At 41.3% G+C, this 12,310-nt stretch overlaps 1 protein-coding gene across 2 annotated transcripts in view; it reads right to left on the bottom strand.

The window, feature by feature from the left end:
* The window catches only part of TRIM24 (tripartite motif containing 24), a 96,801-nt gene extending 85,186 nt beyond the window's left edge, over positions 1 to 11,615 (bottom strand). For both annotated transcript variants that reach the window (XM_090287563.1, XM_090287564.1), the window contains exon 1: positions 11,162 to 11,615. In XM_090287563.1, the coding sequence (XP_090143689.1) occupies positions 11,162 to 11,525 (364 nt within the window). In that variant the 5' untranslated portion in view covers positions 11,526 to 11,615. The remainder of the gene's footprint in view (positions 1 to 11,161) is intronic.
* Positions 11,616 to 12,310: the final 695 nt, after the last annotated feature.

Raw genomic sequence — 12,310 nt, 5'->3', positions numbered from 1 at the left:
ACAACTCCGTCAACTCCATACACGTGATAAAATGAAACACAAAATGGGGCAGCCGTGGTTACAGCTTTCTATATAGAACACGGATCTCCTTGTTAGCCTAATCCACCACTGGTCGCAGAGTCAGGAACCAGGAACGACAAATATCTGTTCCTCTACACAGAACTAAAGAAGCCATCAAATATGGACAGCCCTGATCTTTCTGGGCTCAGCCCTCTGTATTTTCCTAAACTGGAGAAAAGCCAAGTCATCGGCACCTAACCTTGGTTATACACTTAAATGGAACGATCTCTATGCTGTTAACTGGAATTGGGGTGACTTGTTATATCCATTGCACGTGTGCCCTACAACTTAGGGATTTTCCAGACTACTGAAACTGAGGGGCTTTTTGAGTGGCCTCCATATGGGATTTCCCTAGAAATTGAGATCAGAGAGCTTTAGGCCAGGCTGCTGGTAAAAGCCTATCATGATCTTCAATTTTTTGACAGTCATTTTAGATAAAAACATGTTAAAATCCAAAAACTTATCCGAGCACATGGTAACTTACAATACTAGGGCAGGGAGGTGGGATGGGGGGACGCATGACACAAAGGAGTCTGCGGTCCTGCAGTACAGAAATCCCGTTACCTCCAGGGCAACTATGCACAGTATCATAGGTTGTACAACACATGGGACTGCCTATTTTAAGAGGGCAACAGTGGATCAATTTGCATTCTACTTCTTAAGGCATGTATCCTTTGGTGCTGCATATGCCAAGAGGGAGCTCATTTCTAACTCACCCAAAGGTACCTCAGGATACTTTGTATACCACACGAGAAATGTAGCCATCTGATGTGCTTATTCCTGTGACCATGATAATCTACATATCAAGTACTTAAAAGTTTAATTTATGCTCTGGCTGGAGTGGCTCAGATGGTTGGAGTGTCATCCCGTAACCATTGGGTTGTGGGTTCGATACTTGTCAGAGCATATACCTAGGTTGCAGTTTCAGTCCCATCTGGGTGCGTATGGGTGGCAACCAATTCATACTTCTTTCTCACATCGATATTTCTCTCTCTCTCCTTCCTCTCTCTCCAAAAAGCAATGAAAAATGTCCTCGGGTGAGGATTAAAAAAAAAAAAAAAAAAAAAAAACTTAATTTATGCAAAGAAATCCTAAATGTTTTCCTTCATATCAATGGAGCATATTTTAATTCAGAATGTGGCAAACATCCCATTTTGGAGACACATATTGAAAATGGAGGAGTAAAATTTGAGGAAAGAGTCAAGGTTGCAAGAAAGAAACAAGAGAGACATGCATCTAGGTGATTGTTTAACTTGGTGAGTCTCTAAGAAAAGTTAAAAACAGACAAATATAGAGATCTAAGAACCAAAGTTTGCAAATTACCCACATCTGAGTATCTAAAAAAGGTGCAATGCAATTTAAAAGTGGTCTTGTAACATCAACTTTCCATCAACTTAACTACTATACAGAAAAGCTTGCCTACTAGGAACAACTGGGACTGGGAAGAAGATATGAGACAACTGTTTTCTGGCACTGGCCAATAGTCAATGCAATTTTCTCTGATCCCTGAAAAGGGGACACTTAGGAGGTGAGCCCCTAAAATGCCTTCTTGATTTCTCTGCCTCAGGACTATTTCCTGACCACAGAGCAGGGAGGTAGAGCCTAAGCAGAACACGGCTAAGAAGCCAGAGAACTTGGAGCTATGAAGCAATATAAGCACTGGAGAGACCCAGCTGCACAGAGGAAAGGCATCATTAGTATATGCAGGGTTTCCCTACATCCTTGGCTGAAGGTGACATCCCCAGTTCCCATGCCCGCCTTTACCACCACCTACAGCTGCGTGGGAGATACTGATGTTTCAGGCTGAAAGTTCCCCGCCTGCAGCTGCCTGGGAGATAACAGGGTGCTTCAAACTGAAAATAAAATAAACAGTGTTCTGCTTTAATCAGCCCGTCGCACCCACAGCTGCCAGATAACCAAACGGCCGATTAAGCTCAAAAATCCCTTTTTTCTTCCCCCTATAAAGCAACCCCCCTCTCCCCTAGGAGCTCGGAGTCCTGACCATCCATGGCAGGGCTCCCTCCCCACTTGCTGATTCTCCCAATAAACTTCTTTTTTCCTCCTCACCATGTCTTAATGGCCTTCTGAGCGACACCATTCTTACAGAAGGGTACCAGGCATGTTCAGGAAAAACTTCACAAAGCTTACCAGACAAGCAGCTGCTAAGGAACTGAGAGAAAAGCAAAGATAACAGAGGCACAAAAAAAAACAAAACAAAACAAAAAAAGAGAAAACAAAATGATGGTAGTCTTAAACTTGAACATACTAGTAGTAACTTAAAATATAAATAGTTTAAACAAAAGCAAAAATTTACAGCTTGGATATAAAAAAGGTAGACACACTGTATACTATCTACAACAGACACTTTAAATATAATGGTTAAAGGTAAAAGGATAGAAAAATATGTCATTCAAACACAAAGAAAACTGGTGTAGCTATGTTAATAAGACTATGCAGATGTTTGAAAAAGTAGTATGAGAGATAAAGAAGGACATTTCAGTGTTAAAAAGGGAGGCAATTCAAAAGAAAGACAAATCATCAAAATGCCTTCAAAAAAATAACCAGATTAAATAGGGATAAATCAATAATCATGACTAAAGTTTTTAACATTCCTCTCCATAACTTATAGGGGGGAAAAAAACCCAGTAAGAATATAGATTTTTACAATACTCTCAACCAACTTGCCTTAACTGACATTTACAGAATACTACACCCAACAAAGGTAGAATTTAAATTCTTTTCAAATGCACATGGAACATTCAGGAGGATAGATGATATTCTAGGATATAAAATGTCAATAAACTTCAAAAGATTTAAATCTTATACAGTATTTTTTTACTATAATAAAATAAGCTAGCTAGAAAATATACCTATAAATTAACACACTTTTAAGCAACCCATCAGTCATAGAAAAAATAATCACAAGAGAAATGTTAAAATACTTTTAATGGAATGTTAATAAAAACACAACACAAAATTTGAGGTGGCTTACAGAAAAGACTATATACCTTTAAAGCAGAGACAAACGAAGAGAAATAACAAAGCCAGAAGTTAGTTGATAAGTCCTTAGTAATAGTAACCAAGAAAAAGAGTAAATATGAATTACAAATAATAGAAATTATACAGGGGACATCATTCAGCTCCTGAAAACCTTAAAAGGATAAGGGATGAGTATGAACAAATTTATGCCAATAAAAGTACCAATTAGATGAAACTGACAATTTTCTACAAACAATTTACCAAAATGGAATTGAAGGAGAAACAGAAAATCTGAATAGCCTTGGATCTATAAAGACATTGAATTCCTAATAAAAAACCTTCCCATAAAGAAAATTCCAATCCCAGATGGATACCTTGGTGCATTCAGTCAAATATTTAAGGAAAGAATTAATACTAATTTTACAAACCTCTTTCATAAAATAGAGATGAAGGGAACATCTCACACTACCGTTTTAAGGCCAATATTACCTTGATATCAAAATCAGATAAAATACAAAAAACTGTATCATCAATATTCCTCATCAACATTAAAAATATTCTTAAAATATCTGCAAATCAAATTCAGACATATACAAAAAAGATAATACATACTGACCAAGCAGGGGTATATCCCAAGACTTTAAGACTGATTTAATATCTGGAAATCAATGTAATTCACCACATTAACAGTAAAGAGAGATCAATCAATCATTTTAATAGATACTGTATAGAAAATGCACTTGACTAAATTCATCATCCATTCATGATAAAAACCCTCAGCACACAAGAAAGAGAAGGAAACTTTTAAATTTTGATAATGGGCATCTATAAAAAACTAACAGCTAACATATTGATAGTGAACAACTGAATGTTCTCCTCCTAACATCAGGAATAAGGCAATAACATCTTATATTTAATTGTGTACTGGAGGTTCTAGCTAGTGCAATAATGGGAATCCCTGGGTAAATCCCAGGGCCTGCACAACCAGCAGAAAGCTACAGACCACACTGGAGCGCCACCACGCTGCACCTGCACAGCTGATCCTCCATGGAGATCAGAGGTTGGTGGTCAGTGGTCAAGCCAGTCCTTGCCACTGACTGGCCTGGGTAAACCCCTCCCACTGACCTGCCAATAGCAATCAAGGCTCAGCTACAAGAGGAGGGTTTACTCAGCCCACACAGTGGGTACATCTCTAGTACCCAGCTTGGGTAATGGGGGAACCAGTGCCCCTAGACCCTACAGGACACCTACTACATTAGGCCACATTACCAAGACAGGGAGTCATAGCAGCTCTACCCAATACACAGGAACAAACATAGGGAGGCTGCCAAAATGAGAAGACAAAGAAACATGTGCCAAATGAAAGAACAGAACAAAACTCCAGAAAAAGAGCAAAACAAAATTGAGATAAGCAATCTACCAGATGCAGAGTTCAAAACACTGTTTATAAGGATACTCAAGAAACTTAGTGGGGACCTCAACAGCGTAAAAAAGACACTGTCAGAAATGAAGGATACACTAATTGACATAAAGAACAGTTAGCCCTGGCTGGTGTGGCTCAGTGGATTGAGCTCCAGCCTGCGAACCGAAAGGTTGCTAGTTTGATTCCCAGTCAGGGCACATGCCTGGGTTGCAGGCCAGGTCCCCTGTTGGGGGCATGGGAGAGGCAACCAATCGATGTATCTCTCACACATTGATGTTTCTCTCCTTCTCTTTCTCCCTCCCTTCCACTCTCTGATTAAAATCTTGAAAAAAAGAAAGAAAGAAAGAAAGAACAGTTTACAGGGAAACAACAGTAGAGTGGATAAAGCTGAGAATCAAATCAATGATTTCAAACATAAGGAAGCAACAAACAAACAAACAAACACCCAACCAGAACAACTAAAAGAAAAAGAATCCCCTGCACTACTCCCCCCCCCCCGCTCCCCCCAAATGAGGATGGTGTTAACAGCCTCTGGGACAACTTCAAACATTCCAACATTCACATCATAGGGGTGCCTGAAGGAGAAAAGAAAGAGCAAGAAGTTGATAATCTATTTGAAAAAATAATGAAAGAAAATTTCCCTCATTTGGTGAAGGAAATAGACATGCAAGTGCAGGAAGCAAAGAGAGTCCCAAACAAGTTGGATGCAAAGAGGCCCACTCTAAGACACATCCTAATTAAAAGGCCAAAGGTGAAAGATAAAGAGAATCTTAAAAGCAACAAGAGAAAAGGTTAGTTACCTATAGGGAAATTCCCATAAGACTCAGCTGATTTCTCAAAAGAAACTTTGCAGGCTAGAAGGGATTGGCAAGAAATATTCAGTCATGAAAAGCAGGGACCTACAGCCAAGATTGCTCTATGCAGCAAAGATATCATTTTGAACCGAAGGGTAGATAAAGAGCTTCCCAGACAAGAAAAACGCTAAAGCAGTTCACTACCACCAAATCATTGTTATAAGAAATGTTAAAGAGACTTATTTAAGAAAAAGAAGCTAAAAACTACAAACAATAAAATGTAATAAATATATATGTATCAACAATTGAATCTAAAAAAAAAACTAAGCAAACAAGAAGAGCAGAGGCAGAATCATGGATATGGGGAGTTGTTTTGATGGTTTGTAGATGGAAGGATGGTGTGGAGAATGGGTGAAGAGGTGAGGGGATTAAGAAATTTAAACAGGTAGCTACAGAATAGCCACGAGGATGTAAAGTACAGTATAGGAAATGAAATAGTTAAAGAACTCATAGCATGATCCGTGCACATGAACAATGGTGTGGGGATTGCCTGAGGGAGTGGAGGGTGCTGGGTGGAGGGGTAGAAAGGAAGATAAACGAAAAGTTGGGATAACTGTAATAGCATAATCTATAAAATATAATTTAAAAGAATGGCAAGGAAGAAGTATAACTATCTGTAGTCAATATACATAATAGTCTAGAAAACAAGTACTAGATTTAATTGAATTAGCATAATAATGGGATACAATCAATATACAAAAGTCAATTGTATTTCAATATACTAGTAACAAACAATTGGAAAAAAATTGAAAATACCACTTACAATATCATAACATTATCATAAAATATTTTAGAATGAACTTCTCAAAAATTGTGCAATACCAATACAATTAAAGAGTGCTTAAGAGAACTTAATGATCCAAATAAATGGGAAATAAAGCATGTTCATGGACAGAAATAGTCATTAATGTTGAGATCATCCTCCCCAAATTGGTATCCAGATTCAATGCCATTCCAATCAAAATCATAGCAGGCTTTTGTGTGTAACTGAGGCGCTTATTCTAAAATTTATGAAGAAATGTCAATTACTTCGAAGAGTGAAAACAATTTTGAAAAAGAACAAAATTGCCCAATTTCAAATTTTACTTAAAATGCTAGAGCTGCGATTTCCAGCAAGTGTGCACAGATGTGCCATCAAGAATGTTTAAAACATGTAACACCTTACTATTTAGTCAGGGTCACTGACCTCTTTTCCCTTAGATTGTCAAATAAAAAAAATAAAAAAAAAAAATGACAACAGCCAACACAATAGCCTTCCAATGTGAATGAATTAAAATTATGCCTATTTTTGTCAGATCGGCAAAAAATGTATATTTTGGTGTGCTGCAGAATTTTAGTAATCAGTTCATGTGTGCCATAAGATGAAAAAGGTTGAAAATCGCTGTGCTAGAGTAATGTGCAATAGTATTGAACAGATAGATCAATAAAAGTATAGCAATAGAACATATATGTTCAATGAACTTTTCACAAAAATACCAAAGTAATATAATGGCAAAGAATTTTTTTCAATAAAATTACTCAAAATGGATTATAAATATAAGTATAAAAGCTTAACTATAAATGTTGAAAGGAATGGGAGAAAAACTTAGTAAACTTGGGCTAGGCAGAGAATCGTTAGGACACAAAATCACTAAACATTTTTGAAGAACTGATAAACCAGATAAGCAAAATTTAAAACTTCAGCTCTTCAAAAGACACCATTAAAAAAGAGAAAATGAACAGGAATGCTAAAGGAATGGAAGAAAAATACTTGCAATACACGTACCTAATAGGACCAAGATAGATGCAAAATATAAGGAATTTTTACTTTTCAGTAAGACAAACTACCTAATTTTTAAAATGTGCAAAAGACAAACTGAAATTCTACCAAAAGAGATATATGAATGGCCCACAGGCAGAGGAAAAGTTGCTCATCATTATTCATCAGGGAACTAAAAATTAAAACCATGACACACTCCATGTACACTAGAAGGCTAAAATTAAAAAATCACAACACCCAAGAGGCAAGGATGTGAATCAAGAACTGTCATACATTCCTGGAGGGAATGCAAAACAGTACAACCAGGGTAAACAAACATTTATAATGCAAACAAGAAAATCCAATTCTAAGAATTTACCAAGGGAAATGAAAACATCCCCATAAAGACCTGTCTACAAATATTTATAAAATTTTATTATAGTAATCCAAAACTAAAAACAATAGTAATTTCCATCAAGAGGTGAGTATTGTATACAGAGCTGTTGTGTAAAAAACTATTAGACAATATGAATCAACCTTAAATACTACTAATCCTTTGTCATATTCTGTACTCAAAATGATGTATACTTTTCACCAAGAACCAAAAGAAATCAGCTCTCAGAGTTGAGTGATATATCTTACAGACTGCCGGTAAGTAAAATAGTCTAAGAAAACTGATGAATTCTTGTATTTCACACTCCCTGGACAAATACTGTGACCCCTTTTCAAACATTTCTGAGCATTTATAAATTATAATACATTTACTTATACGTTAGCTTTATTTCTTTTTTTAAGTGAAAGCATTATGTTGATTTTGACTTTTTAAACTGAATTTATTGGGGTGACATTGGTTAACAAAATTATATAGGTTTCAAGAGTCCAATTCCATAACACATCATCTGTATACCGTATTGTATTTACCACCCCATGTCAAGTCTCCTTCCATCACCACTTATCTCCCTTACGTTTTGATTTTGATTTTTTAAAATCTGATAAAAATTCATTTCCTTTTTAAAAAGATTTTATTTACTTATTTTTAGAGAGAGGGGAAGAGAGGGAGAAAGAGAGGGAGTGAAACATCGGTTGGCTGCCCCCCACAAACCTCCAACCGGGGACCTGGCCTGCAACCCAGGTAGGTGTGTCCGTTCCAAGATTTGAACATGTGACCCCCCACCCCCAACCCCTAGGTCTAGAGGATAACACTCAACTCATTGAGACACACCAGTCAGGGCAGAATTTATTTTCTATAAATTTCATTTAGGATAACATAGGAAGTACCAAAAAGTTTAATGGGAAGGGAAACTAGGTCTGAGGATTTTGAGATTTCCTACTCTATACTTGAATTTTGGCCTCAATTTTCTAAAGAATACCCTTATAAAATACTGTATTTTGAGCTAAGGAAATACTAAGGTTTCATTTTATACTCTAGAATTCTAAAACTATGCCAAGCTAGGCTCTCTGAGGCCAGGGACCTTGATATCTCAATTTTAACAAGTATACCGGCTGAGTCTATTACAGCTAAAACCCCTATCTAAATCTAAAAGAGTGTAACTGGAAACATGTTATGTGGCCTCAACCAAACTCTCTTGTTTGGCCTACAGCATGGGCCTGTGTAGGTGTGCTATTTTTTTTTTTTTTTTTTAATTACCTGCCAATATCTAATACTAGAGAAATTTTATACAAAATCCAGACTCAGACTTCTCATTAAAGAAAAAATTAAGAAGTAAAGGATCCTTCAGCACTGGCCCTGCACCCTCACATGGCAATCTGCTGGGGCCAAAGAGAATTTGCAGCCTCCCCCACTCCCCACTACTCCCTATCATTTTAACCCCAGGCTCAGAGTTCTCCATCTCAATTACTTGCTTAGCTCCTGCAAGTATTGTAGTTTGATCCATGATGCCTGTACCCACAAGTTCATTAAGAAAATGAAAAACAGGTTGATCAAGTGAACCCTACTTATTTAGTTCTAAAGTGCACTTTCTAAACTTTTGCTTTAGCGAGTATTAAAATAACTTTGTAAGGAGAGAGGAAGAAAACATTCAAATCAATAAGACTCAGGATAACATTTTAATTTATTGAAGATAACCCTAGCTTTTTTTTTTTTTAGAGGTGTGCACCTCTAAAGGATCATTTGTTAAAGCCCTTTCTTAGTATAAAAAAAATTTATCTTCCAATTTAAATGCTTTCCTTGAACTCTTGCTTACAATACAAACACAAAGATAAAAAAACAAACTTGGAGGCTGGAATTACATAGAACATTTTGAGAAATCTGAAATTACAGACTTGTCTCAGAATTGAGAATCAGAGCTTCTATGACCCACGTTCTCATTTATTCCAGTAGGAATGTCATGACCAGGCACACAATACATCTTAATTCTAAAATTATGCAAATTCATATCCTAATTGGCTACTGGCCCATTTAACCATTTAAAATACAAATAAAAGAAACCTTAAAATATGTGTTAAAAAATTAAGAACTAAGATCTAAGTTTCACCGGTACTAACTTTCTAACAGGTGGGCCACATCTGACTGAGCAAAGCTAACGCAGAGAATCTGAGCTTTTTACCCAGCTAACGAGCTAAGCAAGTAGCTTACCATGGATACTGGCAGAAAACACGAGAGACTCAGGAGCACAAAGGGCAGTTTATAACTTACAACAATAACATAAGCCAAGCACCACCACTCGCACTGGCTCCGGGAGTCCCAGTTCCCATTAAAGGTGAAGGCCGGCTGGGACCAGCACAGGAAATGGGTTGTGTTAGAGGAAACCTACACTTGGGGAGCCCTATCTTTCAAGATGAGCAATAAGCAAGCCTGCCTTTCACTCCAGAACGAGTCATTTATTTATCTTTATTATACTGGACCATATATGCCTGCTCTTTGCTCCGATGGAAGGCACTATTTGCAAAGCCTGTTCCTTATACAAACATCTTATAAAAATAGAAACAAAGGGCAGTCAGTCTGCGGGCAGGACCTGCAGAAACAGAGAGAGGCCCATGGAAAACTGTCTCCCTCAACCAGATCCCGTTCCTAACATAACTAAGTGAGGAGTCTAACACTACGATCTATTTAAAAACATTAATTTCACATGTCTCTTGACCGAGCTCAATGATCTAATTAGTGTTTCATCTCAAATCAACTAAAAATGAATTGCGCTTTTCCAGTTACTTTGTATTTTCAAAAGGAGGTGCTAAAACATTTGCAATATTAAAATTTAAAAACTTCAAGTATTCTACTAGAAAAAAATAATTACTGTGCTTACCGGAAACAAACTTTAAATGCTTCAAACCTGTTAACGTTATCAATGGAAATTGTCAAAAGTCTCGTTACACAGTAAAAAAAAAAAAAAAAAAAAAAAAAAAAAAAGCACAAAGAGAAGAGTAACTTCAACATTTCCATCTGTTGTCTACAAAATACAAGAAAATCCTGCACCCCCGCCCCCAAATCACTTTGTTCTATTTCTCTTTGCCCTATACCGTCTCAAAAATAAAATCTTCGAAAGATAAAGACAGCAAAACACCGTCTCTTCATTCCTTTGTCCGCAACGGAGAAGAGAGAACTGGGTTCTCAGTAAGATCGAGAACCCGAAACATGAAAGACAGAAAACAGCATCTGATCGGCAATCAGTCATCAAAAAAAGTCGCTATCGCTTCATCTCCATCCCTCCTTCCCTCCCTCCGGCGCGCGCGCGCACGCACACCCAGCGGGTCCGGACGAGGTGGCGAGGGTCATCTGCACCTGGACGCAGCTCCGGGGAGGCCGCTGACCAGCCGCAGTTGGCAAAGAACCCGCGATCCCGACGACAGCGGACTCCGACAGTGATTCTTCAAAAGTGCGTGTCGCCTGGGCGCCCCCGCCCCGGAGGAGGCTGCTGAGGGGCAGGCGCGGCGGCGGCAGCGCGGCCAAGTCCACAGCGCCCGTGGAAGTTGCTCGCGGGGCGCGCGGGCCCTGCGTGTCACCGCCGTCGACACAGACCCCCTTCCTCGCCCCTCCCCCGCGGTGCACCCCTGGCGGCGGCGGCGGCGACATGACAGCGGGGCGCGCAGCACAAGGGCACCCGCCTCCCCCCCGCCCTCCCTCGGCTTCCCCCTACGCCCGCCTCTCACCTTGGGTAGCGAACGGCGAGGAGCCGGTCACCGGCGAGCCGGGGCCGGGGAGCGGCGGCGGGGTCTCGGCCGAGCCCAGCATGGGCGCGGGCAGCATGAGGTAGCGCTGCGGCGCGGGCAGGCAGCGCTGGCAGAAGGAGTGCAGGCAGGGCAGCAGCTTGGGCGCCCGGCTCTGAATGTTCTGGTGGCACACGGCGCAAGTGTCCAACAGGTTGAGCCGGGCCGCCTCGCCTCCGCGCTCCGAGTCGGGGCCCTGCCGACTCTCGGCCTCGTTCTCCCCGCTCGGGGCCGCCGAGGGTCCCCCGGGAGCCGCCGCCGAAACCGCCGCGGCAGCCGTCGCCGCCTTCTCCACAGCCACCTCCATTGTCCTGCCCCCGCCGCTGCTGCCGCCGCCGAAGGGGGAGCGCTGTCTCCGCCCGCCGCCGCCGCCGCCGCCCCCGACGACCTCCTCCTCCTCCTCCTCCTCACTGGCGGCTGGGGTGACCCGCGAGAGAGGGAGGGAGGGAGGCAGGGAGGGCGGGCAGAGGAAGCCTCCTCAGGCACCGGGGATCCGCCTCCCCGGGTGGCGCGGCCGGAAAAAGGGGATCTGTCAGCGGGGACCGTTCCTCGCACTAGGGAGGCTGCGCTCCGGCCGCTTCGCCAATCGCCACAGCGCTCGTCGAAGCCGCCCAACCCTCCGAGCCTCCCCACTCCTCTCTGGGGCCATGGCCCACCTCGGCCCCCGCTCCGCCCCCCACCCCCGCGCTCTCTCCCAGCAACTGAAACAACGGCTGGGAGCGCGCTACCCAATAGCCGACGCGCCTGGCCAGGGGGCGGGGCCTGCCGAGGGCCGAGGCGGGAGGCTGGGAGGTGGGAGGGCATTTGCCCAGCCCCGCCCCTCAGAACTCCTAGAACCGCGGCCTCTGATTGGGCCTTTGTGTGAGTGCAGCTCCTCTGAAAAGATTAAGGGTTCGTTTGTTAACCACCGACCACTAATTCGATCCGCCGGTGTTGGCTCCTCCTATAGGGCGGAGCTCCACCGCGTCTACGCATTAATTAACTGCTTTCAAAACTCTGCTTTTACTACTGGAGACGGAGTCCTGTAGGAGTGAGTATGGTGGGACCGTCAAAGGATGACAAAGTGGAGATAGTGAAGAGTGAAGAAGGATA

This window comes from Furipterus horrens, unplaced genomic scaffold (assembly GCF_987537825.1).
Source record: "Furipterus horrens unplaced genomic scaffold, mFurHor1.1.pri manual_scaffold_9, whole genome shotgun sequence".
Taxonomy (NCBI): domain Eukaryota; kingdom Metazoa; phylum Chordata; class Mammalia; order Chiroptera; family Furipteridae; genus Furipterus; species Furipterus horrens.
This window is presented reverse-complemented; position numbering and strand designations above follow the sequence as displayed.